The 27,507-nt window shown below is 46.0% G+C and overlaps 1 protein-coding gene across 1 annotated transcript; it reads right to left on the bottom strand.

Moving 5' to 3' along the window:
* Nucleotides 1-4,433: 4,433 nt before the first annotated feature.
* GJA3 (gap junction protein alpha 3) lies at nt 4,434-27,507 on the bottom strand. The gene is made up of 2 exons (XM_008997990.4): nt 27,353-27,507; nt 4,434-9,816 (listed from the first exon to the last, which is right to left on the bottom strand). Exon 2 carries the CDS (start codon nt 9,797-9,799, stop codon nt 8,495-8,497), a length of 1,305 nt encoding a protein of 434 aa, XP_008996238.1. The 5' UTR covers nt 9,800-9,816; nt 27,353-27,507; the 3' UTR covers nt 4,434-8,494.

Consider the following 27,507-nt stretch of genomic DNA (forward strand, 5'->3'; position numbering starts at 1 on the left):
CTGAGGCTCAAAGAGGGCAACTGCCTAGAAGTCACTCAACTAATATGTGACAGACCTGGGTCTACACCTTATTGGTTCCAAAGTGTGGGATTCCCTTAATATTGATGATACTATGCTTTTTGTAATTTTATGATGTTTAACGGTGATTTTGAGGATTGGGCAGGTCTTAACGTCTGAGAATGCAGTGAACACATTCATTACCATCCTGCCTTCAGGCAACCCTGTGACGTGATTTTTGGTTCCATTAGGTGGCAGTGACTGAGAGTGACAAACAGGCACCCCAGGTTCTGCCCTGGTGCCACCTCTAGCACCCACAGATGTGTTGTCTGTTGGCCCAGAAACGAGGAAAAGTGGGCACACACTGTCTTTGGGGAAATGAAAGAAAGCTTTCTTTTTTTTTAAATTTTTCCTAGCAAACACATGAGCCTCTGGAATTGGACACCGAGGTGAGTGTGGGGCCTTCCAGGGTGGAACCCAGGGAGGCAGCTGCCCCTCCAGGCCCAGGGACCTGCATGGCTTTTTAAGATGAAACTGCTTTCCAAGACTAAACCAATTTATTCTGAAAAATCCATAGAAAACTGCCTTTGGGAGAGATTTTTTTTTTTTTTTTTATTTTGAGATAGGGTCTCACTTTGTCATCCAGGCTGGAGTGCAGTGACGTGAACATGGCTCACTGCAGCCTCGACCTCCAGGGTTTAAATCAGTCCTCCCACCACCTCAGCCCCGGAGTAGTTGGGACTACAGGTGTTCCCCATCATACCCAGCTAATTTTCGTATTTTTTGTAGAGATGGGGTTTCACCATGTTGCCCAGGCCGGTCTTGAACTCTTGAGCTCAAGTGATCAGCCTACCTCAGCCTCCCAAAGTGCCGGGATTATAGGCATGAGCCACCATACCATACCCAGCCTAGACTTTTTTTAAAAGAACTATACACCTTTTTCTTTTTCTCACTAGAAAGGTAATGAACACTCATAAAATGGTTCAAAGAAGATTCCACATCAGGGCCGGTAACAGTGTTCTGGGGTGAGTTCAGGGCTTGTCGAACTGACACGGGACCACTTGCCGGAATGAGGACAGCGCAGATGACTGTGTCCAGGCCACTAACCTCTTTCTGCACCTCTCTGCCCTCCTCCCACACCCCCCGCTTCCAAACCCTCCACTCCCTCCCAACCACCATCCCAAAGCTCTGCTTCTTTTCCCTAAGGAATTTTAGCTTGAATAATGACAAGAGACAGAGGACAAAGAGGGCGGTTTTGTGCAGGAAGCAATTCTCTGTCTCTTGCTCTAGAGATCTGCCAAGCTGTATGCATAGGCATTGCGCCATTTTACCTATATATTTTGGTTCAAAATGAAACGGCATTTTAATGGGCTTCTTGAATCTCTATATTTTAAAATTCTAATTGTGGTAAAATACACATAACAGGAAATGTACCATTTTAACCATTTTAGGTGTACAGTTCAGGGTCATTGAGCACATTCACACTGCCGTGCAACCATCACTGCCATCCTTTCCAGAACGTTCCATCTTCGCAAACTGCACTGTCCCCAGGAAGCAACTCTCCATTCTCCTCCCCACAGCCCTCGTGGCCTCCGTTCTATCTCTGTCCTGATGAGTGTGACTGCTCTAGGTACCTTGCACAGGTGGAAACATATTGTGTTTGTTCTTTGTTGTCTGGCTTATTTTATTTAGCATAAAGTCCTCAAGTTTCATCCATGTTGTAGCATGTGTCAGAATTTCCTTCCTTTCAAAGCTGTATAATATTCCATTGTATATCCAAACCTTTTTTTTTTTTTTTAGGGGATGGTCTTGCTCTGTGGTCTCTCGCCCACGCTGGAGTGCAGTGGCACAATCATAGCTCACTGCAGCCTTGAATTCCTGGGCTCAAGGAATGCTTCTGCCTCAGTCTTCTGAACAGCTGAGATCACAGGTGAGTGCTACTATGCCTGGCTAATTTGTTTTTATTTCTTTGATTTTTTTGAGACAGAATTTCGTTCTTATCACCCAGGCTGGGTAGAGTGGCGCAATCTTGGCTCACTGCACTCATCACCTCTCGGGTTCAAGCAATTCTCCCTCAGCCTCCTGAGGAGCTGGGATTATAGGTGCCCACCACCATGCCCAGTTTATTTGTGTATTTTTAGTAGAGATAGGGTTTTGCCATGTTGGCCAGGCTGGTCTTGAACTCCTGACCTCAGGAGATCCACCCCCCTCAGCCTCCCAAAGTGCTGGGATTACAGGCGTGAGCCACTGCTCCTGGCCTGCCTGGCTAATTTTTTTTTTTGTAGAGTTGGTGGGGGGGAGGTCTCACTATGTTGTCCAGACTGGTCTCAAACTCCAGGTCTCAAGCCACCCTCCTTTCTCAGCCTCCCAAAGTGTTGAGATTATAGACATGAGCTAGCCAATTGGCCTAAAACTGTTTTATTTTGAAATAAAGGTAAACCATAAAAATCAGTAGGCAAGTGAAAATTTCGGCCAGCCTTCGGATTATTTTTATTTACCAGGAGGCTTGCATTTATGAAGCATCACTGTGGGTTAAGGACTAGGTGAAGCATTTTAAGTTCATTCTCATTTACTCCTTGCAACTTTTTTTCAATTTTTTTTCCAGAGGAGAAAACTCATCTATAAAACCAAAGATGTTAGATTACTTTCCCAAAGTCATGCTGTGGGAGAGGAGAGGTGGATTCAGTCCCTTGTCCTTGACAAGGAGGATTCCACCCCTTGTCCGTTACCCCAGCGACCCACCTGAATCGGGTGTGGAACTCTGTACGGTCTCTGTTACTGGCTCCTGGTAAGGAGACCCCCTTCTAATGGAAGGGACGGTGCAGACGATAAAGCCCATGGAAAGCATCTCTTTCTTTCTTTCTTTCTTTGAGAGTTGCTCTTGCCCAGGCTGGAGTGCAATGGCACGATCTCGGCTCACTGCAACCTCTGCCTCCCGGGTTCAAGAGATTCTTCTGCCTCAGCCTCCTGAGTGAGCTGGGATTACAGGTGTGCGCCACCATGCCCAGCTTATTTTTGTATTTTTAGTAGAGAAGGGGTTTCACCATGTTGGCCAGACTGGTCTCGAACTCCTGACCTCAGATGATCCGGCTGCCTCGGTATCCCAAAGTTCTGGGATAACAGGCGTGAGTCACCGTGTCCAGCCGGAAAGTGTCTCTTTTTACGCTCCGCCAGCCTGGGTTTTACACTCAGCCAGCCTGAGTTTGGTGGCGCCAGCAGCAGGCGCTGTGGTCCCCGGCGTCCCTCCCGGACCTCCCGCCGCGCTTTGCGGAGCGCACTAGTTCCCAAGTGTGCGAGTGTCAGGCACAGCGGCCCAGCCAACCCAGGTTCAGGCTGGGGCCTGCGCCCTTCCCCTCGCCACCTTCCTCTGAGGGAAACGGTCCATATCCGTGTGTTCATCCTTTTATTATTATTATTATTTCTTTAAAGACAGGGTCTCTGTCGCCCAGGCTGGCGTGCAGTGGCGCCATCACGGCTCACTGAAGCCTGGAACTCCCAGGCTCAAGTGATCCTCCCACTCAGCCTTCCAAATAGCTGGGATTACAGGCCTAAGCCGCTGCTCCCGGCAGACGGGGGTCTCCCTATGCTGCCCAGGTTGCACTCGTGCCTTCCTACCGCGCGCGGCCCTTTCATCGACGTGTACGACACTCACGCCCGCTTTCCCAAGGGTCCGGGCCACCCTAGCCCGAAGTGAGCAAGGGACCCACGGGCTGTGGCTTGGGGCTGTTTAACATTTCCACAGACTGCGACTGTCTTCCCCAAACTGTCTATCACGACAGGTGTTTGCACTTGTCTGCAATATGGAACTCCCACCAATTTGTGTTTGGAGGAATTGAGTTTTGGATGCGGAGTTTTGAGAGCCTTCGGAGCCCCCTCGCTGACTGCTTTGTGTTATACTGTGTCCCTGGAAACCATCTCACACCCGGGTTCATAAAGCAGGAATGCTGCAGGTGGGAAATGCATTCCTCATCAAGCACTGAAAATCAGACATATTCCAGACGCATTCCGGTGTTGCCAACAGTGTCACAGAGGCAGATACAGCGGGCCATCATGTAGAATTCCATGCGGGAGAGTTCCCAAGAACCAACTCCAGCCTCCTAAAGGAAAGCTATCTCTTCTGAATCCCCATGGAGCTTTAGAGAATCCTGCTCAAGGGGGGACTTACTGAGACAGGAAGAAAGTGAACTTTTACATTATTTTTTCAGAAGAACACAGTGCAGGCATCAGCCACGCTTGAACCCTCGAAGGACGTGTGTTTTTCCTCCGGCGAAAGCCTGTGAGAGATGGAATAGCCCCTGCAGTGACTTCTTAAGCCGCTTCTGCTAGGAAAAAGCTCCTGCCTCCTTATTGTATCTAAGATAACAAACTCAGTGATTTTGAAAACCTGCTTCCCAAGTCTATCAATGAAAACAATTAACCAACTGCAGAACTAGTGGTTTAAATTTAAGGCCGCTTTTATTATTTTAGAAAATGCTTATTTCCAGTTACAATGTAATCCAGGGAAGACACTGTTATGGCACAAAAATTAAGTTTTAGTAAGAGTTTTGTAAATATATGAGCTAAATGAACATTTACACACCAAACAGCTTTAAATATAGCACTTTCTGGAAACAGTTCGCTGCTTTGAGTGTTCTTAAGTCCCTAACTTGTTTGCCTTGTTATGATGTTCTGTAATGTACAGGGGAAAAAATCTTTTGGGTACTCAGAAACCTTAGAGTGAGTCAACCCAAGATTTGCACTGTAATATAAAATTAGGAAGAAAAATGCCTTCCCTGACCTTAAATGTACAATGTCCACATGTTATATTAAAGGTTATTTAGGATAGCCTCAACTTGTGGGGGCGGTGGGTGGTAAAGGTGGCAGCACTCTATTATTCATCTTTAGAAAATACATTTACTCTCTTAAATCATGCAATACTCTAAGTATTTACTTTGGTGGAGATTCATGAATTGGTGTTACAAATATCAGAAGTTCAAAAAATTAAGAAAAAGGACTTTATTCTTTAATACAAAATAATTAAAGAAAGTGTTAATACTACTTTTTAAAAAGCCTAAATTGCAAGGAGACCTAAACCCTATTGGGGTTTTTTATAAAGTGAATGTTTAAATTATATTCATAGTTATTATTCTAGGTATTCTTGTGTAGGAATTCTATGATATATCAACTTACTTGTCCAGATCAAAGAAATCCAGGATAAATAGTAGGCCAGAGATATGCTGGCCTACTATTTTTCTTTTGTAAATTTAAGGATTTCTTGGTGTAAATTTTATTTAAAAATACAAGAATAAATCAGTAAAACAAAGTTTAAAAAGGAGAAATGAGTGATAATATAAGAAATGGTTTTAGAATTTTATTGAATTTTGGTATTATATAGTGATGTTTAATATTTCATAAAAACAAGGATATAAGAAGCCATTATATACAGTGGCTTAAAAACCATGTATGTAAATGTAATAGGTATAGCATTTCAGTTTTAAAATAGGCTTAGAGATTTTTTAAATTTTTCTATTAAATCAAGAGTAAAATAGTTTCAGTGAAATTTCCAGGCTAGAAAAAAAAAAGGTCTGGAATCTTGCCCACAGAGAGAGGCAATTTCTATTTTTATTGCATGTTTCAATGTCTTAAAAGACTAGTTAAGTAGAGAACAATTCCACACTGCCTGAGAGAGATGGACCCAGCCTTTAGAATCACGGATACCTCAAAGGATGCAGGACATGCTTTTATCACTTAGGTGAGCTGAAATCAGTATGCTAACCTGAAAAAAACAGCACAGGCACTGTTCTATTGCAAAACCGTGATCACTTCTTCATAGATGAGTGATTCTCAAGTAGATGAATCAAATTCTACAGTCCTATCCACTCTAAATAGACCCATTAGACTATGTCAATTGTACTGGCATTTCTATAAACATGTGACTAAATTCAATTTTAAAATGTAAAAACACAATTTGAGTTCTCATGCTCATCTCCAACCCCACTCGAAATCAAATTGTGGGTAAACAAGAAGCTTGTTACTGCTATGAACATTTATTATGGTAGAACTTAAAGAATCAAGTCATCGGCTGGGTGCGGTGGCTCACCTCACCTTTGTGAGCCCAGCACTTTGGGAGGCTGAGGCAGGCAGATCACCTGAGGTCAAGAGTTCGGAACCAGACTGAGCAATATGGAAAAAACCCATCTCTACTAAAAATACAAAATTAGCTGGGTGTGGTGGAGCCTGCCTGTAATCCCAGCTACTCGGGGGGCTGAGGCAGGAGAATTGCTTGAACCGGGAGGCGGAGGCTGCAGTGAGCTGAGATTGTGCCATTGCATTCCAGCCTGGACAACAAGAGTGAAATTCCATCTCAAAAAAAAAACAACTAAGTATTTACATCCACTCTGTGAGCTGTACTTCTGCTCTTGGATGATCACTATTCCATTTTCTAAAATAGCCAAAGCTTTTTATCAGAATGCTTCTCACACTAGGCTCTTCTAGCAGCCTTTATGACTCACAAGAACTAAGTCCTGCTGCCCTAAGCCTATGGCATACACTGCTTGTAATGAGTTAACTTCGGAGAGAAATTATGTGTCTAGAATGGCTCTAGTTATGCACCAGCCTCGAGAGAAGTGAGCGTCATTCACAGTTTTACAAAGGGCTTCTTTTTCTTCCTTTCTTTCTTTCTCTTTCTTTTTTTTCCTTCTGTCCTTCCTTCCTTCCTCCTTTCTTTCTTTTCTTCCTTCTTCCTTCTTTCTCTTTCTCAATCTGGTTGATAAAGTCTTCAAGGATACGTATGGAAAAGTTAGTATTTTTCAAGCCTAGGGGCCCGTCCAGTGAGTCCTACAGCAAGCAGAATGCACTAACGAACTACTTGTGTTTGACTGACATGAAAAACTAGCTGCAGTCAGCAATCTGAGACTTGGAAATCACATTCCTGTCATCAGATTGATAGTGGAGCACCCTTTATGATATAAAACAGAAAGTATGCTTGGAGTGCAGTCCCAAATGCACCATCAAGAAGTTAATTTATACAAATGTATTAAATTGGAAAGCATAGGGTCTTGCTGAATAAGGGTTAATGATACTCAGAAGTTGAAGTTGAAAAGTTTGAGTAGAAACAGGCTCAACATGACCGTCATTCATTTTATAAACAAATGGTGACCAAGATACTGCAGCTGTGTTTGCAGGACAGAAAATTATGCCATCTTCCAGCCATGCCCACACACATAAATAGCTTTCCCTGTCAGGACAGCTCTGGTGTGGAGGGAGAATGGGGCACATGCCCTGCATGAGCACATGTCCTCCCCCAAGGCAGGGATCCTCAGACACTCATATTATTTACACCGTAGAAAGCAAACAGGCTGCCCACAAAGAACGATTAGGAAACTTGAAGTATTTTATTCTGTACCTTAAAGCGTAGATTGTCATAGATTCATCTGTATAAATAATTTTCCTGCGAACAGTAGTTCACTTTTCACTTCCCATTCAAAATCTTTAGAACTTCAAGTATTTGAATGCACTTAAAAATTTCCCCTGCTTTTGTTTTATACAGTACATTCTTAATACAATTAGGTGACTCATGAAGTAGAAGAATTTCTTTTAAAAGAAAGTTCAAAATCTTTACCAGTATGCATTAGGACAAATTAGCACTGTCTTGGTCAGTAATCATTTTAACAGTATGTAAAGAAAGAAAAACACTGTTTCTTTCATTTTTCCTGAAAGAAAAGTGGGAGAAAATAGGCATATCTGTACCATTCAGATCAAAGCACAAAATATCATTTAAAAAATAAATACCTAAGGCATACCTGACACACACTTTTATGTCAATTTCCTCAGCTGTTTAAAAATGGCCCCAGGTGTGGCTGTGTCTCCACCTGCCTTCTGCCAGCAACCTCTGCAGCCCTTGCCCACTGAGCCTGCCTCTGGAGGTAACTGCTCTTTGTCACTTGTCATGAAGCCTGCAGCTTGATATCCTGGGCTTCACATACAATTTCGGAAACTCAAATGACACTACATAGACTTGCTTTAAATCTTTTTTTAGTACAGTTTGGCAAATATCCCAAATGAAATTCAACTCTAAGTTAAAAGTATCAAACAGAGATAGAGCTAAGTGCCTCCATCACTCTCTGGGCTGCCCAGAGGCTCTAGAGGGCACAGGATTAGAAAACCCAAATGCCCCGGAGCTGAAGGGACTGAAGGATACCTGTTGCTTTACCACACAAAAGAACAGTTACCCCAGAGACAGTCCTCGAGATTGGGCTTCTGTGCTGCTGTGAAGATCTTAAAGGCCCACAACACTTGTCCTCCCAAACCCCCAAACTCAGAAAGTGGGCGTCATCCCCACCATAACTCACAGTGCTAAGAAAAGCAAGCAGTGAACACGGAAACCTGATCTCCTCCATCGTCCACCTCCCGGGACTCTGGCCGCTCACTTTCAGGCTCTATCTGCTGGTGGGAACTGCACTTTGGTTTTGGTTTCTAGGAAAAGATCACTACCCAGCTGTCTGGAGACACCTGGGCACTAGATGGCCAAGTCCTCTGGCCTGGCCCGCCCACTGCTGGCCTTGCTGGCCCTACCCGGGTCTCCAAGAAGCAACGGCGGCTGGTGCATCTGGGCCGCGGTGGTCACAGCCTGCTCCTCCTCCTCCTCCGGAGTCCCTGCCAGGGCGCTCCCCTCTAGACTGCTGCCGCTCCCGTCCAGCAGCAGGGGCGCAGCGCCTGCCTCGGCCTCGTGCCCGAGCTGCTGGGAGCTGCTGCTGGTGGGGCTGGGTGCCGCGGGCGTGGACGCCGCCGCCGGGGAGGCCTTGAGCGCCGGGGGCTGCTGCTCGGCCGCCTGGTTGGCCCAGTTCTGCTGAGTCATCAGCAGGTGGTGGTGGCCGTTGTAGAGCTTGGCGGACTGGCCCTTCCCCCGTGCCTCGGTCAAGGCTAGCATTTTGAAGTCCACGGCTGGTGGTGGGGCCCCGGGGTAGCCCACGGCGCGGGCCTGTCCCAGGGGCGCAGCGGTGTGCCCATAGTAGGGCGGGAACCCGATGGCTACGGTGGACGGCCGGGAGCTGGGGGGCAGGGGCGGGGGATCGGCCGTCCCCAGCTGGGTCTCGGAGGTGTCTGGGCCCAGGCGGCTGGTCACACCCTGCTTGAGCTTCTTCCAGCCCAGGTGGTAGATCTCCAGCATGTTGAGCAGCAGGGACGCGCAGGCCACCGCCAGCATGAAGATGATGAAGATGGTCTTCTCCGTGGGCCTGGAGATGAAGCAATCCACCGTGTTGGGGCAGGGCCAGCGGTCACAGCGGTAGAGCGGCTTCAGCTCGAAGCCATACAGAAAGTACTGGCCGGCGATGAAGCCCACCTCGAACAGCGTCTTGAAGATGATGTTGAACACGTAGGTCCGCAGCAGCGCCCCGGACATGCGTACCCTGCCGTGGTCATCCCGCGACCGGGGCTTGTCCTGCGCTGGCTCCTTGGGGCTGGGGCTGTCCCTCTTCAGCTGCTCCTCCTCCTCCCTCTCTTTCTTCTTCTCCTCCATGCGCACGATGTGCAGCACGTGGCCCAGGTAGATGAGGGTGGGCGTGGACACGAAGATGATCTGCAGCGCCCAGAAGCGGATGTGTGAGATGGGGAAGGCCCTGTCATAGCAGACGTTCTCGCAGCCTGGTTGCTGGGTGTTGCAGGTGAAGTCTGCCTGCTCATCACCCCACACGTCCTCCGCCGCGGCCCCCAGCACGAGGATACGGAAGATGAACAGCACCGTCAGCCAGACCTTGCCAATGACCGTGGAGTGCTCCTGTGCATTTTCCAAGAGTCTTCCCAGAAAGCTCCAGTCACCCATTGCTTCAGATTCCTAACCTGTAAGGAAAAAACGCTCATTAACACCAGGCCTGGGATGGGGCTGATGGGCAGCTTCTCCAGAGGACAGGCATTGACGCTCCCCGGGACCTGGCCCAGCAGCCACTACGCAAGTGCAAACGTCCATGAGGAACCACAGGTTAAACTCTTCATTTCAGAGACAAGGAAGCCAGAACCAGGAGAGAAATGTCCCTGCTGGTCTCCAGACTGCCCGAGACCTCTCCCCGAGGCTGATCCCACAGGGGCTCTGGAGGTCTACCACCACTGGGGCCAATTCTGAATCATGGTCTTTCTGTTCAGGTGGGATTACAGCAACCTCTTCCCAAATTAGTGCCATCCCTATGCCCATGCCACCTTCAGAACTTCTGCCATGCTAATCTAATACCTCTTCTGCTTTCTCTATCTTCACATCAACTCTTTACGCTTAAATTTATCTAAACTAGGAAAGTTTACCACTGTCAATGGAAAACTGGCACTAATACCTTCAGTGGATGGTAGCTTTAGGAGTAAATACATTCCAACTCAGCCAGCTTTATTTTGGAAATAAGGAAATAAAGGCTTACTCCCCCTTTTTTAAAAAAAGAATAAATTCCTTGATGACAACGAATTTCATACATTCTATGGAATATTACCCGGCAAAAGCTCTGGGTGTAAGCTTTCTCTTTGCTGCAAAGAGGAAGATGAGGAGTACTGGAAAGGTGTTGAACAGACTAGTTCCAAACCCAGCCCTTCTCCAAGGCCACTATTTGGGTGGAAACAGAATTGATAAGAGAACCACGTGAAATTCAACCGCACCTGATCGAGTACCCACACTGTATAATGGGCAGAGCTGCAGGGGTGGTGGATGGGGGCAGAGGAAGCACCTGGGGTGAACCGAGCTTGAGGATCCTGCCAGGAGGAGAGCCCAGCTCAGCAGAGCCAGACCCGCAGTGGCTGTCATCCAACAGCACTCGAGGGTGCCCAGCACGTCCGGGGGTGGACACAGCATGCCCAGACTCGGTCAGGGTGCAAGTGAGTGCATGGGAGATGGCATGGGTCCTCGGTCTTCTGGACCAGAGTGCCTACGGGTGCTGGGCAGGGCTCACCAGCCCCACCTGCCCCCAAGGTGTGACTCCAAAGAAGGCAGCCCATGGGGGTCTGGTGGTCCCAACTGCAGGCCCACCCCTAGGCCCAACTCAGCAAGTGTTGGGTAAACACCCCCAGGCAGGCAGCTTCCTCTCTCTGAGCATGTATACAACAGGGACCAAGGTCATTCACAGGGACGGAGGGAGGTGGGACCGCAGGCCTGCTGAGAAGGCGGCAGTGCGCACAGACACAGGGGATGAAGATGAGAAGGTGTCCCATGTCGCTGCTGCCCCAAGAGGCTGGATGCTGGGAACGTGAACGTAAAGACAGCTAGCTCCATGCTATGCAGTGAGGAAAGTGGCCTCAGCTGTGAGGACACAGTCTCCAGTGGAACCAAAGAAAACACTTGTCATTTTCCATTTTAAAATATTTTAGGCTGGGCACGGTGGCTCATGCCTGTAATCCCAGCACTTTGGGAGGCTGAGGCAGGCGGATCACTTGAGGTCAGCAGTTTGAGAGCAGGCTGGCCCACATGGTGAAACTCCATCTCTGCTAACAATGCATAAATTAGCCAGGCGGTGGAGCGCACCTGTAGTTCCAGCTACTTGGGAGGCTGAGGCAGGAGAATCGCTTGAACCCCAAAGGCGGAGGCTAGAATGAGCCAAGATCACACCACTGTACTCCAGCCTGGGTGACAGAGCAAGACTCCATCTCAAAACAAATTATTTTTAAAATATTAATTTTTGTGAACTTGTTCAAAGGCAAATTAACAAAAAATTCTACTCACTAGCGATCTAAAGAAACAGACAAATGTTAACTGTCCCTTACAAAAAACTCCCATCGTTTTGCTTGGGCCCCAGAGCTCTGAGAAGAAGCTGACCTTTCTTGTGTCCTCCCAGGCTCCCACCTCCTGTTGTGGCTGCCATCTTTTCCTGTGTTCTAAGGAAGTGGGATGATTTACTTTAGAAACTTAATTACTGCACTTGAAACCATCCCGTCTGCCCCATGAAGGATGTCTGGGAACCATTCTGGGTCACTTCCTGCTTCTCCTCCAAGTGCACCTCTGGGCTGGGACCAGGTCCCCTAATGGCATCTCCACCCCTACCCGCCCAGGCATCTCGGGAGACGCTGCACAGAACAGAACCAAGATAGCAGGCAAGACCCACCAGGACCTGGGCCCAGACACGCTGAAGCTGGAAACTCTAACTTTAGGCCTCTGCACATGCTGCTTCTCCAACCTAAAGCCCTGCCCCATCCGGCCACTGCCTGCTGACCTGCCCCTTGCGTCCACCGTCCCCTCAGGAGTGGCCGCTGCAGGCCTACACCAATGCCCCAGGTTCTCTCCCGCCTTGCCATGCCCTAGTTTAATGGCTGTCACCTCCTCCCTCCTCCCCCTACCCCGCCTCTGCTCCAGCAGTTTCCCTCTATTCCCTCCATCCTTTCACAGCCCCACCTGCCAAGCTTCCCTGGGCAAGGGCAGCCTCTGGGCTCTAGAGAACACCTGCCCCCTGTGCCCTTCCCCTAGGCCTGGCTCTGAGGGTGGGGCTGGCACAGGCATCCTCTCCACTCCAGGTCTACAGCCAAACAGCCAGGTCATATGCTTTCTGGAGGCTTCTGAGGAGAGGCCACTGTGGGTAGCTCATGCCCCTTCCAGACACCTTGTGCATGCTCCAGCAGGTCTTGCTAAAAAGCAGTCTACATGAGGTGCTGGGACAGGGGCCTGGCCAGCCCCCCACACAGGGCGGATGGCACGGAACACTGTGAGGGAGGGGTCTGCTGCCCACCACAGACTGGACAGTACTGCTGGTGTTTCCCTGTGGGGCCAGTGGAGGCAAAATGTTCTGCCATGTTTGGGGTGACCTCATAAAAAAGAACTGTCCCACCCCAAATGCCCATCATGCACCTGTTGAGAAACACGAGGCTGAATAACTACTTATTCCATTGGTAAACCAGACCACAGGATGGGGCAACTGATGACAGCGGCTCAGCCTGCTCCAGATCCTATAGGCCCAGGGGTTGCAAAAACTTGAATATATGCCCTTGCAAGAGCCTCATGACCTCTGAGTGCAACCTACAAGAATGATGACCAGCCACCAGCCCGACCCTTGCTTGTGCCCCATCAGGGGCCAAGGCTGTGTCCCAGAGGCAGGACGACAGAGTGTGTCCCAGTCAGGAGCATCCAGCTCTCGGGCACTGTGTGTGGTAGCACATGGGGGATCTGTGTGGATCTTTCTGGAAAAGAATGAGAGACATGAACATAACAATACCTTTGGCCTCTAATTCTACTCCAGGACATCGTACTAAGGAAATAATCAGAGACTTGGATAAATGTGTGCACATGGAGTATTGTGATGTACCTGAAAGGAATGACTGGAAACAAACATCCGGTAGAGGATGAACAGTTACCCGAGCAGTGCTGGCTGGCCGTAGCTGACACCGTGCTCTGGCCAACCCAGCTCCTACTCCCATCCTTCCCTCCCTTGCCTGTCTCTATTGTGACTGGGAAGGGAAATATTTGCTTCTTTGTCTTCCCTTGTGGCTGGAGGTGAATAGAAAAGGCAGTTCTGTCCAGTGAGGTGTAAGATGCCTGCTGGAGAATGTCTGGGAAAGCTTTGGTTTTCTAAGAAAAGGGCAGGTGGTCCTTGTGCTGTTCTTACCCTTTCTTTTCTGTGTAGAGTATAGATGTGATGCTGGAACTGGGCAGCCACTTTGCAAGCATGAGTCAAGAAGCGCAGCAGGGCACCTGCTGTGAACTGTGGAACTGCTGAATTAGCCCCATCAGCCACCTCCAGATTTCTTATGTGAGGGGAAGATCTTATTTGTTCAAATTAGGTTTCCTGTTGCTTGCAAGTGAAAAAGAATCCCTAACTGATACACTATCTTAAATGCTTTATGAAATAAAGCCTGGGAAAATGAAAAGCTATGGTTCATTTATAACTACTAAAATATAAAGTAGCCATTAGATGTAATTTTTCAGAACATTAATGACATGAAAAATGACTGATGCGATAATGATAAGTGACAAGAGCTTAGCACAACACTATAGTCTGAAACCAGCTCTTTTATACACGCTCTTACGTGGACACAGATGAAGGAAGAATGATACTGAAATGTTAACAGTGGTGCTTCTGAGAACGGGTGATTTTCCTTTTCACAGTTCTCTGCATTTTCTCTGACAACATATCACACTGCTCATCATAAAAGATCAATGACCATGGCTTTCATTTTTTGAAGTTGTAGCTTTTGAAAAAACCAGCTGACTCCTTTTTTTTGTTCTTTCATTGTGGTTTCTACTCCTTTCACTGCTTTAATCGTGTCTGTAGTAAGCATACAAATACAATACACTTTGCACGCTTAGCCCCATGTCAGAGGATAACGACTGTGGGATCACCGAGAGTTTAGAGTAGATTCCATCCTCCTGCCTGGCAATCTCCCATGTCAGGCGCAGCGTTTAGAGAAAGCAGTTTCCCCAGCAGACTCCAAGCGAGCCAGGGCCAGGGTACCCGTGTCCCCATCAATCACTCTGAGCTTCACGACTACACTTCACAGTCTGGGTTTTGTTTTGTAAAACACATGCGTGAATAAATGAAAATTTAAGCAGAGGGCAGACAATCTGTCTGGGAGACTGACAATTGGATCCTGTTCAGACCTGCGTGGAAGCCTCCCCAGCAGATATGGGTCCACCCACCTCACTCACTGCCAGATTTGGTTGGCTCTGGGTGATATGCAGAGGCTCTGGAGGCATTTTACCAATTACACGCCCCCAACCTTTTTTTTTTTTTAGAGAAAGAGTCTCACTCTGTCACCCAGGCTAAGGTGTAGTGGAACAATCATAGCTCATTGCAGCCTTCCATTCACTGGGCTCTGGTGATTCTCCCACCTCAGCCTACAAGTAGCTGGGATTACAGGTGTGCACCACCATGCCTATTTTAATTTTTGTTGTAGAGACTAGGTCTTGTGATGTTGCCCAGGCTTGTCTGGAACTCCTGGCCTCAAGTGATCCACCAACCTTGGCCTCCCAAAGTGCTAGGATTACAGGCGTGAACCACCGCGCCCAGCCTGATGTCACTTCGTAATCATATTCCTAATACCATTAGATAATGAAATCAGCAGAGATGTGAAGCACATGTAAGACTCTCCTGCGCTAAGTACAGACAGAGGATGAGAGAGGGTATGCCAGGATCCACGGAGGAGTCCTGAGCACCACTGGGCAAAGGAAAACACGGGCTTTGGCTCAGCACCCAAGGGAGGCCCCCAGTGTGATCATTTAACCTTGCAAGGTGCATGCGACCTAATGACAGAATACCACAGCCCACGTTATTGAGCCCTTTTTAGATAACAGACCTAAAAACTGTGGGGGTGAGGTTATATAGTACTCGGTTGCAGGATGTTTATGATCTCCCATGAGATGGCACTTGATCTTTTTGGTTCTGTCTCAGTGAAAACTTTGATTCTTAACCATCTGAATAACAAGAGTGTGGTAATCTTGGAGCGTGTGTCCAAGGCCCGGGCTGGGTGACAGGCAGGTAAAGGGAAGAAAGGAAGGACAGCAAGGAGACACATTCTGAAGACAAAACTAAAGCGAAACACGGCATCTGACTAGAGTCAGGGTGAAAGGAGCTATGAACCAGAGGCTGACCCTGGCAACCGGGAATACGATGGCGCCGTTTAAAGAGGAATAAGTTGGGGCAAGTGCTGACCTGAGCCTGGAAGAAAGGTGAGGGGGTGGCTGTGAAAGCAGTGGAGGGGCAGGAGTGAGGACGATCGGGAGGCAGCCAGGGTCATGGGCTGGGGCCGTCAGGAAGAGGTTCTGCACTGTAGCTTCCCCTCTTAGGCAGGACCACCGAGCAAAGAACAGAGATGGAGAGGTAGGCGGGAGACCACGGCTCCTGGTGTGGGGTGTGTGCGCGTGTGAAGGATCCTATGGTCTGGCAGTGTGGGGACTAAGATTGGGCAGGGAGGACCGTGTCCTGGACAGTGTGGGGGAGGGGACCCTCAGTCTGTGCCTGACCAGCATCCCCAGAGAAGGCCACAGACTTGGATTGTGTTAGGTTCTTAGAATGGGAGTTTTGAAGTTGTTTTACCCTTTTAACTCTGTTCTGTTTCTCCCTTAGTCTTCTGGGAAAGTTCATTTAGAAAATTCTGACCTCAGGAATGCAGGCAGTGACCTCCCACCTCTCAAGCAGCGTGGGACCCTCCATGCAACACCAGGCGGGGCTGGAGAGTGAAGGCCACCTGAGGTCCCTCAGAGCCTGGCACAGCTGACTGTCACTCGCCTCTGATAGGTGAGGCTGGAGAGCCAGGGCCCATGGCGCTAAGCTGGGGCCTCTGAGGCAGGGGTGACTCTGTGTCAGTGCCCTTCAGAGGGCCCAAAGGACCGAGTGGAAGAAAGGCCCATCTACCTTACAGGAAGGCAGAAGGCCACTGTGGTCACGTGTCCTGTCCTGGGGAGGGGTCAGTGCAGCGTGGATGTAAGCAGATAGGGGTTGCCATCAGCTTCCATCTGTTCTCAGTACATCAAGAACATCAGGGAAGGAGAGAGCATGGGCAAAAGTGGGGCCTGGGACCGGCAGAGGTACCCCAGATGGGGAGCTGTGGGTGCTGGACATCAGAGGAGGAGGAGGAGGGTGGCTAGAGGGAGGTGGGGTAGGAGCAGGGTGGCTCCTTTGGCCAGGAGGCAGCCAGCGAGGGCAAGCTGGGCAGGTCTCCAGATTGCTGACAGGGTCAAGGGGGAGGTCACCTCTTCAGGCAAGGGCAGGACTTGCCCTGAGGAGATAAGAAAGCTTGACAGCAAGGCAGGGAGAGGATGTGGAAGAGATCAGGTCCCAACCCCCCAACCCACTCCTCTGCAGGCACAGGAGATGCAGGCTGTCAGCAAGGGCTGCTGAGGCCTACTCCATGAAGGGATGCCACCAGCCTGGGGGCTGCATGGAACAGAACACAGGGCCCATGTCCTGGTACAGCCCCCATGCTTGTGGGAAGTCACACAACATGAGAGAAGTTCCATGTGTGAGATACCCCAATGTCCTGGAGAAGCAGAATGCTGGGGAGAAGCATCGCTGGGGGTGCACAGGCCAGAGAGGACCAGGGCCCCAGGACATGGGAACCTCAGGTATGAGGACAGAGTGATCCAGGCCAGAAAGGGCTCTCAGGTAGGGGCATCCCTGGTGGGTTCAAGGGACAGCGAGGATGGGGTGACTAGAGCTCAGCAAGCTAGGGCTGGGTAGGCAGAGAGGCCACAGCAGATGGGGAGAGAACCTGGGCTCTCACTTCAGTGCAATGGGAAAGAGCTGGAGAGATGGAACAGAAGAGTGGCCGTGCTCACAGGGCTGCCCTGGGGCAGTCTGCGGGGGCAGGGGCAGACACACAGCACCCAGCAAGGAGGCTGGGCCACAATCCAGAGACACAAGAGTGGGCAGCTGAGGTGTGAGAAATGGCCCCACCTGCATATGCCTGAAAGTGGGACCCACAGGCATGCCCCTGGGCTGGTGTGGGGAGGGGTCAGCACTGTGCCCGGAACTGGAGGAATGGAACTGCCTTTTATCAAGATGGGGAGGCCAGAGGAGGCCCAGGCTTGGGGAAAAACATTGTTCTCATGAATTGTTTGAGACATGTTAAGTTTAAAATGCCTGGCATCTGTGAGTGTGGAGGCTGGGGGTGCATGTCTGGGAATTGTCACCAAGTAGATCCTGAGGCTGGATTCAGATTATTGAAGGGCAGGGGAGGAGGAAACAGGGCTCACGATGGAGTCCAGGGGTCTAACAGCATCCAGAGGGTGCACACAGATGGGCAGGGCACTTGCAGGGCACTTGATTTGCAAATCACCACCAAACGCAAATTTTAGTTAAGACTCCGGAATGCAGTCACGGCCAAAAGGTTAATTTGTACCATACTTGATTCCCTCTCATAACACCAAATTGACAATTTTATTTATTTATTTTTTGGAGACAGGGTCTTGCTCTGTTGCCCAGGCTGGAGTGCAGTGGTGAGACCTTGGCTCACTGCAACCTCTGTCTCATGGGTTCAGGCTCATGAGTAGCCTCCTTGTGCCTCAGCCTCATGAGTAGCTGGGACTAAAGGCCCCCGCCATCACACACAGCAATTTTTGTATTTTTAGTAGAGACAGGGTTTTGTCGTACCAGGCTGGTCTGGAACTCCTGATCTCAGGTGATCTGCCTGCCTTGGACTACCAAAGGGCTGGTACAGGCCAGAGTCACCACGCCTGGCCCATACTGACAATTTAAAACACTGTTACTTGGTTTAGAAATTAGAGGTAATACAATATGGAGTAAACCTAGGTAAATTAATTTTGTATTATTTGTCATTGCCTGGAACACGGACGTGTAGGATTTTGAGGGTCACATGTAGGCTCACCCAGAAAGAGTTCTACGTTTAGTAACGTCTGTGAGGTTTGGTGCAGGGCAGTGGTGCTTCAGACGCATCCGTGGTTTGGCACATATCTAAAGGGCATGTTGGGCTGAAGTAGTCACAAATATTATGCAATGAAAATGATCTTATCCAGTTAGTCGTTTTTTCAGCCACTGGAAAGACTGTCTTCCATTAGCCTCTTTCATTCCTTGTCTATTTCAAGCTTTTGCACTTACAGACTGTAATTTCCAGATGGCACAAGACCTACCCTGTGGTGTTAGGTCCATAACCCCACCCTTTTCATAGTTCTGATCTGACTTTTTAAAAAAGAAATAGAATTCAAAACAAACCTGTCAACATAACAAAAGGAACAAAAGACCTTTTCTTGTACTCTATATGGCTGACCTCAACATTTAGCATTGTCTGAGCAAGATGAAAAGCAGGCCTTTAAAAGCTGGTTTAGTGTCACTTATAATTTAGTGCCACAGTTCAATCACACAGAGCAGCATGAAAGAGGAAAATCCTGAATCTCTGAAGTTTCACACTGAGAGCACATGATATTAGTTTTCCATCTCTGGAAGAAAATGACAGAAGGCTACCCCTGTTAACCACACCAGCAGGATATCCAATGGCAACAGTTCTAGATATACAGCACTTGGTATCTGGTAGGACAAGTCCCCCAATCTTGTTCCACAAACGTGTCTTTTGACAATTTTTGGCCTTTTATTTCTAACATAGGAAACTTAGGTATAGCTTTCCAAGACCCACAAAAATCCAAGAAAGGGTGTGGATTGGAAATGCATTAAACTTAGAGATTAATTGGATTGACTTCTGTATACTCGCTTTCTCATTAGCAAGTGCAACTGCTCTACTGGGGTGATGCTTCTTTAATGCCCTGAGCCTTAGGATGCTGTCCCTGAAGGTCTTAGACATCTTCTGTTAGATTTATCCCTAGATACTTCTTTACAGTTGTTCTAAAGAGTTTGTAAAATTTTGATTGTTATTAGTACTTAGGAACATTCTTTTTGTATACTAATATTGTATCCAGCAACCTGCTACAAAGGCTTTTCTAGTTCTAATAGGAGATTCATTTGGATTTTCTATGTAGACATAAAAATAATCTGCTGTTAAGGATAAATTTGTCTCTTCTTTTCCTAATTCTAATTCCTGTTATTTTTCTTGTCTTCCCTTTACTGGTCAGGACTTCTAGCATAATATGGTGTGGTAATATCTTTTCTTGTTTCTGAATTTAATATGAATGTTCCCAGAGTTTTATCACTGAGCATGATGTTTTAATTTTTATCAGATTAAAGACATTTCCTTCCAGTCTTTCTTTGCTAAAAACTTGGTTCTGTTTTTGTTTTTTAAACTATGAATGAATACTAGATTTAACACTACACTTTTTTCCTCCATCTATTGTGATTTTTAAATGTAGATCATCAAAGAGGGTAAGTCCTCTTTGTTATGATTTAATTACTTTATTTTTTTTTGAGACAAGCCCTTGCTCTGTCACTCAGAGGGAATATAGTGGCATAATTACAGCTTACTGTAACTTTGAACTACTGTGCTCAAACAATCTTCCTGTCTCAGCTTCCCAAGTAGCTGAGACTACAGGCACACACCACCATGCCTGGTTAATTTTTATTTTCATTTTCATTTGTAAAGATGGGGTCTCACTATATTGCCAGGGCTGGTCTTAAACTCCTGGCCTCAAGCATCCTTCTGTCTCAGACTCCCAAAGTGCTGGGATTATGTGTGTTAGCCACCATGCCTATCAATGATTTTATGTTTAATATACTATCACATTCAATTTGCTACTACTTAATTTTGGATTTTTATTTGTTCGTATTTAAGATTGGTCTGAACTTTTTTGTCCTATCATCAGACTTTAGTATGAAATTTATTTTAACCTGAAAAATTTTAAATTATCTGAATAAGCTCATATAATAATCTCCTATAGGCTGGGCACGGTGGCTCATGCCTATAATCCCAGCACTTTGGGAGGCCGAGGCGGGTGGATCACAAGGTCAAGAGATCGAGACCATCCTAGTCAACATGGTGAAACCCCGTCTCTACTAAAAAATACAAAAATTAGCTGGGGATGGTGGCAGCACTTGTAGTCCCGGCTACTCGGGAGGCTGAGGCAGGAGAATTGCTTGAACCCAGGAGGCGGAGGTTGTGGTGAGCCAAGATCGCGCTATTACACTCCAGCCTGGGTAACAAGAGCGAAATTCCATCTCAAAAAAAAAAGAATCTCCTATAAAAGAGTTTGGGACTACTCTTTTTTTTAGGGGGTAGGAGGGAAGACTTAATTACAAATTTAATTTAATTAATTGTTACTAACATAAGTAGGTTTACTATTTACTAAGCCAATTTTGATCACTTATATTTTTAAGAACATTTTCCACTCTAAGTTTCAAATTTGTTGGCATAAAATTATTCATTCATGGCATTTTCTCATGATTTTGAAATTCTGTGGAGTTTGTAGTCAAATTCCTTTGTTGGGTTCCAAATATTGTTTATTTGGGGATTTAAAAATATTAGTCTTGCTAGTTTTTCTTTCCTTAAAGAACCAACTTTGATATGCTTTTAAAAATGACAGCTTATTCTATTTTTTCATTGTCTTTTATGTATGCTATATTCATAATATTTAAAATAAATCTATAGGAGTCCTACACATCTTTTCAATAGATAATACAGATTTTAGTAAATGCTAGTGTTACTATAAAATACACATATACAATTTAAGAGCATGCTTTATCTGAAAGTTATGTGTTAGTGTATAGTTGCAGGGATTTCCATCTCAATTTACATGGAGAGATACATGGGTTCTATTCTTAATGTTTCAATAATCTAACACCATGGCAGGAAGCATTACTGTCATCCACAGACAACTGATTTAGGAATATTATACATTTAATTTTTCAACTTCTTTATTTAATAGTGCTAAAGCATTGCTAGGGTTTTATATATATATATATATATATGTTTTTTTATGAGACAGAATCTCATTCTGTTGCCCAGGCTGGAGTGCAGTGGTACATTCTTGGCTCACTGCAACCTCAGCCTCCTGGGTTCAAGCCATTCTCTTGCCTCAGCCTCCTGAGTAGCTGGGATTACAGGCACGCGTCACCATGCCTGGCTAATTTTTGCATTTTTAGTAGAGACAGGGTTTCACTATGTTGGTCAGGTTGGTCTCAAACTCCTAACCTCATGATCCACCCGCCTCGGCCTCTCAAATTGCTGGGATTACAGGCATGAGCCACCATGCCTGGCCAGATTACATATTTTTATCATCAGAGAATAAATCTCCAGAAACAAAAATTGTTTTAACATTATATTTTAAATGTGCTTGTATTTATGAAATAAGAATATATGGAAGGCATGTACAATAGTGTCTGCCATCTATGTATTATTATTATTTCTCTTATTTTCTTTTTCATGTGGGGATTTCAATCTTCTATGTTTACCTAAAAGTCCCATGCTCTTAAATCTTTATTTGGCTAAAGTAAACATGGAGAGCCTTTTTCATCTCTAGTCAAAGGGAAGAACCAATCAGTTTTTCTTTTTTGACCTTTTATAACTTAAAAGCTTAGTGAAAGCTTTTATTTTGTTTTATTTTATTTATGACATAGTCTCACTGCACTCCCAGGCTGGAGTGCAGTGGCATGATCTTGGCTCACTGCAACCTCTGCCTCCTGGATTCAAGTGATTCTCTTGCCTCATCATCCCGAGTAGCTGGGATTAAAGGCATGTGCCACCACACCTACCTAATTTTTGTATTTTTAGTAAAAAATAGAAAAATATTTCTGGTTTTACCATGTTGGCCAGGCTGGTCTTGAACTCCTGACTTCAGGTCATCTGCACACTTTGGCCTCCCAAAGCGCTGGGATTATAGGTGCAAGCCACAGCGCCTGGCCATATGTGAGCTAATTTTAAACTGGAAGTGATTAAAACAACCGTGTTAATTTAAAACAATTGTCTTCAATATTTTATATTTGAGAATGACAAAATTAAAAATATATAATTTATCCACAGTCTTTCTTCTCAAAATACTTGAATAAAATAAATATTCCCTCAAGAAATCAGCACTAAAGCACCATTTCCACAAGGAGTTCTAACATTAAGCTAGAAAATTAACAGCTGGTTTAGTTTCAATTCAATTGACAGAAAAATGTAGAGAGTCGGAGTGTAATCAGAAACACTACCTGCCAAGACTGTTCACGTCCCACTGGGGTACCTTTCAACCCTCCAGAGATGGCCCAGCTCCGTCTCCCAGTGAAGCCATCTGGTTTCTTCTGCCAATTATTAAAGGGCATTGTAAGTTTCTTTTTCATTTTTAAAAAATTAAAAAAATTTTTTTTAGAGACAGGGTTTCCTCCATGTTGGTCAGGCTGGTCTTGAACTCCCGAACTTAGGTGATGCGCCGGCCTTCGCCTCCCAAAGTTCTGGGATTACAGGTGTGAGCCACCATGCCTGGCCTGTAAGTTTTAATGACTTCTGTGAACCACTTAAGAATTTCCCTGAAATTATTTACTTATCCAAACATTTTATTTAGACATTTTAGTGCTATTATTTCCTTCAATGTTTTAGTCCTCAAAGTTTTAAAAGTTGAATAATGAGAAAAAGTGACTTCGTTAAAGTAAAATTGAATTTACCAGTACACTTTCTGAGAGGTGGCTTGGGGCAAGGGTAAGTAAGAGAGAAAATTACAGGGGTGCTTCAGCATAGCAGCAATCAGAACAGGCTTTTGTCACGTCCAAAACACAAGTCAGGATGTCTGAACAGGAGATCAAGCACTGACCTCATAAATACGGTGTGGTCAGTTAAAAGGCAATTTCCTCATATAATTCCAAATGACAACCTTCAGGAACCTTACTCATCTTCTACAGAAGAAATACGGAATCTTAGCATGTTAGCACAGGATGAACCTTAGATGTGGTCTAGTTTATGCTCCGTATCTTACAAACTGGGAATGATGGCTTAGAGAGGGTCCTGAGAGCAGGCTACAGTTGCACAGCCCACAGTGCTGACGCCAGCACAGAAGTGGCCAACCTCCAGCTCCTGGTCCAACTTCCCTTCCCCTTCCACACCACTTCATGGGTGATGCAGCAGGCACTGTCCAGTTTATGGCACTATGTATTATATGCCTTTTGCATTACATTTTATTTTCTAACATACTGGAATGCATATGTTCAGAAACGTGGGCTTGAAGTACATTTTAAACTTTCATTCTTTTCTTCCAATCCAAAGTGTCTAGAGGGGGCATTTTTACCTTTTATAAAATTGTTAAATATTACTGATATGCTAAAGATAGCCTAATTATTTCATCACAAATTTGAATTACCTTTTTTTTTTCCTGTCATACTTATGGCTCACTGTAGCATCAATCTCTTGGGTTCAAATGATCCTCCTGCCTCAGCCTCCTGAGTAGCTAGAACTACAGGTGTGTACCACCACACTGGGCTAATTTTTTTTTTTATATTTCGGAGTGACTGTATCTTTTTTTTTTTTTTGAGATGGAGTTTCACTCTTGTTACCCAGGCTGGAGGGCAATGGCGCGATCTCGGCTCACCGCAACCTCCGCCTCCTGGGTTCAGGCAATTCTTCTGCCTCAGCCTCCTGAGTAGCTAGGATTACAGGCACGCGCCACCATGCCCAGCTAATTTTTTGTATTTTTAGTAGAGACGGGGTTTCACCATTTTGACCAGGTTGGTCTTGATGTCTTGACCTCGTGATCCACCTGCCTCGGCCTCCCAAAGTGCTGGGATTACAGGCTTGAGCCACCGCGACTGGCCGACTGTATCTTACTGTATTGCCTGGGCTGGTCTCAAACTCCTGGACTCAAGAGATCCTCCTGCCTCAGCCTCCCAAAATGTACTGGGATTAGATTACAGGCATGAGTCACCACACCAGGCCAGAATTATCTTTTTAAAGCAAATCCAGACATTTTTACTCTTGCTTAGTGAACAAAATCCCACAACCTGATAATTATGGTATTTTATTATTCCACATATATTATGGATACAAATTACATCTATCAAAATATTTTCTATTTTTTTGCAGAAAAAATTTCTATAGTATGATTTCACTTTTCTTATTAAAACTACTTCTATTTATAACCAGAAATTGCTTCTATGTTCTAGAATAAAAGGTTCATCTTAAAGTCAACAGAAAATGGAGTTTCAGAAATAAATAAGGAATAATCTATGGAGATAATCAGGTGGTCTAAATGTAAAAAGTTAAATGATTGTTATATCTAGTATCATTAGTTTGTTAATAGTAAATTTAAAGCAAACCAATTCTTCAAATTAAAAAAAAAACACATAAGACTGTAGAAACTATTCATATCAACCATTACTTTTAGAGATGTAGAGGAGTTTTTAAAAAGCAAGCAATAGGCTGGGTGCAGTGGCTCATGCCTGTAATCCCAGCACTTTGGGAGGCCTGAAGTCAAGAGTCTGAGACCAGCCTGACCAACATGGTGAAACACTGTCTCTACTAAAAACACAAAATTAGCAGGGCATGGTGGTGCATGCCTGTAATCCCAGCTACTTGGGAGGCTGAAGCAGGAGAATCGCTTGAACTCCGGAGGCAGAGGTTGCAATGAGCCAAGACTGTGCCATTGCATTCCAACCTGGCGGCAGAGCAAGACTCCATCTCCAAAATCAAAAACAAAAACAAATTAATAAACAAAAAAGCAGTAGAGTACTAGCTTAGCTATCATGGGAATTTTCCACACTGTAGGAATGAAAATTAAGATGAAATTTTATTACTCTTTCATTGCCTTTAAGCATTATATAGAAATTGCAAAAACAATGTTTTTTTAGAGACATATATGTTGTTAAGGTCACATGTATTGGATTTTTGTCCCTCCTCAATTCAGTAAACATTTATTAAACACCTACTGTGTGTGGCACTGTGCCACACTGAGGATAGCAAAATAATTAAGATCCAGTCTTTATACTCTCAGGAGGTTCATTTGCAACCTACGGGAGAGGCAGACTGGCAAAAAACAGATCAAAATGTAGGTACTACATAGTACTGGGAATAGCTACCATCCAGCTGAGGGAGGAAGGAGGAGACTGTATGTTAATCAAGCCACCAATTGGGTTTGGCTGAGTTTCTTCATACGGAGATCCCAAGAAGCTGACTTTCTATACAGTAGGGTGCAATGCTTCTCAAGGGTCTTTCTGCTTTCTGGAAGGTTCTGATAATATTTTTGTACATTGCTAAAGCTATGTGTTTATTAATGTAATGTGCATAATCATGTGCGATACAGAAGGAAAATTATAAAAATATCTATATCCTATTTATCTGTGTTAGGCACATATTCAAGTAATGGCCACATCTGGAAGACTAATAAATTCTTTGCATCCATGAGGCTTTATAGAATGGCTGCAGTGGGCCCGGTCCTGTGGCTCATGCCTGTGATTCCAGCACTTTGGGAGGCCGAGACAGAAGGATTACCTGAGGTCAGGAGTTTGAGACTACTAGCCTGGCCAACATGGTGAAGCCCCGTCTCTACTAAAAACACAAAAACTAGTGGGGTGTGATGGTGGGTACCTGTAGTCACAGCTACTTGGGGGACTGAGGCAGGAGAATCCCTTGAACCCGGGAGGTGGAGGCTGCAGTGAGCCGAGATGGCACCACTGCACTCCAGCCTGGGTGACAGAGCGAGACTCCATCTCAAGAAAAAAAATAAATGGCTGCGATAAATGTATATAATTTTTCATTTCAAATGTATAGTGTATACACGTTATTTTAGCTAAGATAAATGAATATAGTAAGTTAAAATGTAAGTGACATTCAAAAAATTGGGTCAAAAATATTTTTTTTATTGCCAAAGATTTTTATTACCTGCCATTCTTTTAAGACAGCTTTCAGCTAGTTAACAGTTCATGGTTAAGAAAGAGTATTGTCTAATTTGTTAGAGTAGTACAGTTTTGTGAATTACTTTTCACTATACCAACACATGCATTGCCCTTATGAGATGCTTCCTTCAACATGAACCACACTGCTGAGCAAGTGGAATCTGTGCCAAATTAGCTGATGTTTACTTTGAACACACTGATATTTGGAAAATAAATCTGTCCTTTTTCCTCTTTAATCTTCTAATATTTGCCTTGCAATACATTTCACAGCACATCGATGGACCGCCAGTAAAGCGATGCACAGAATATAAATCACCATGGTTTTGAATTCCTGGGTGACGAGAGCCATAATTCACTTGTCAGCTATTTGTATAGAAACATTTTTAAATGGCATGTTTTGGAGACACCTTGATAAAATAAAAACTGGAGTTCTAAAGTTGCAGTCACAAATTCACGAACTGAGAACTCAACGTGGTAGGATGAATTTTGCTCACTAGTGTGGAGCTGGCAACAAAGCAAAGCGGCCGCGTCACTGCAATTTACTTTCTCAAGTCTCCTACGAGAAGGGGCTCGGACGGTGCTTTTCCACTCCTCTGCAAATTCTTTATACTTGAACATATCACAACAAACATGTAGGTCAAGAAATTTGGTCATGGCATTAATAGCTATTAAAAGTTTTAAAGTTTTAAAAAAGTTTCTGAAAATAATGTAGGTGAGAGAACCAACCTCGTTTCTAAACAATCCCAACAGGACTTTTGGGAGCACGGCGATGCTGAATGCCCGCGGACGGCTGGGTGCGCGGTGACGACCGCTGAGAATTTTCAAGTATTTCAGTATCGCTACGAGCTCTACACCCTGATGGTCCGGGATAACCCGGCTTCCTCCACCTGAGAGATAAAACAACCTCAGGAAAACAACTTAAACTCGGCTTTGGACTGTCCATCAAGGGAGGCCAAACCAGTCGCTGCTCTCTCTCCAGACTTCCAGGAGCAAAGGAGGAGGAGGATCAATTTTTTCAAAAGTTTCTCACAAAGTTTCCCGAGCTCCCCACAACTTTCCAAAGAATTCTGAAAGAATCCTAGGGGGCTGGGAGCCGCACCTACGCCGGGGCTCGGCTTCCCAGCTCCGCAGTCCCAGCCCGCGGGGCCAGCCCGGGAGCTCCACGTCCCCGCCGCCCCGCGCTGCCCTCGGCCCCTGCGCCGGCCTCCCGGGCGCCCGGCCCGCCTTACCCCGCTCTGCTGCGGCGGCGACCCGGGCGCGTTCCTCCCGAGCAGGGCTCGGGCCGCTCGGAAAAGAATTCCTTTCACACGTGCGGTGCCGCTTCACGCGTGCGCCCCGCGCCACGGCCTGACCTCCCCGCCCCAGCCGCCATCCCCGCCGGCCC

Source organism: Callithrix jacchus, chromosome 5 (assembly GCF_049354715.1).
Source record: "Callithrix jacchus isolate 240 chromosome 5, calJac240_pri, whole genome shotgun sequence".
Taxonomy (NCBI): Eukaryota; Metazoa; Chordata; class Mammalia; order Primates; family Cebidae; genus Callithrix; species Callithrix jacchus.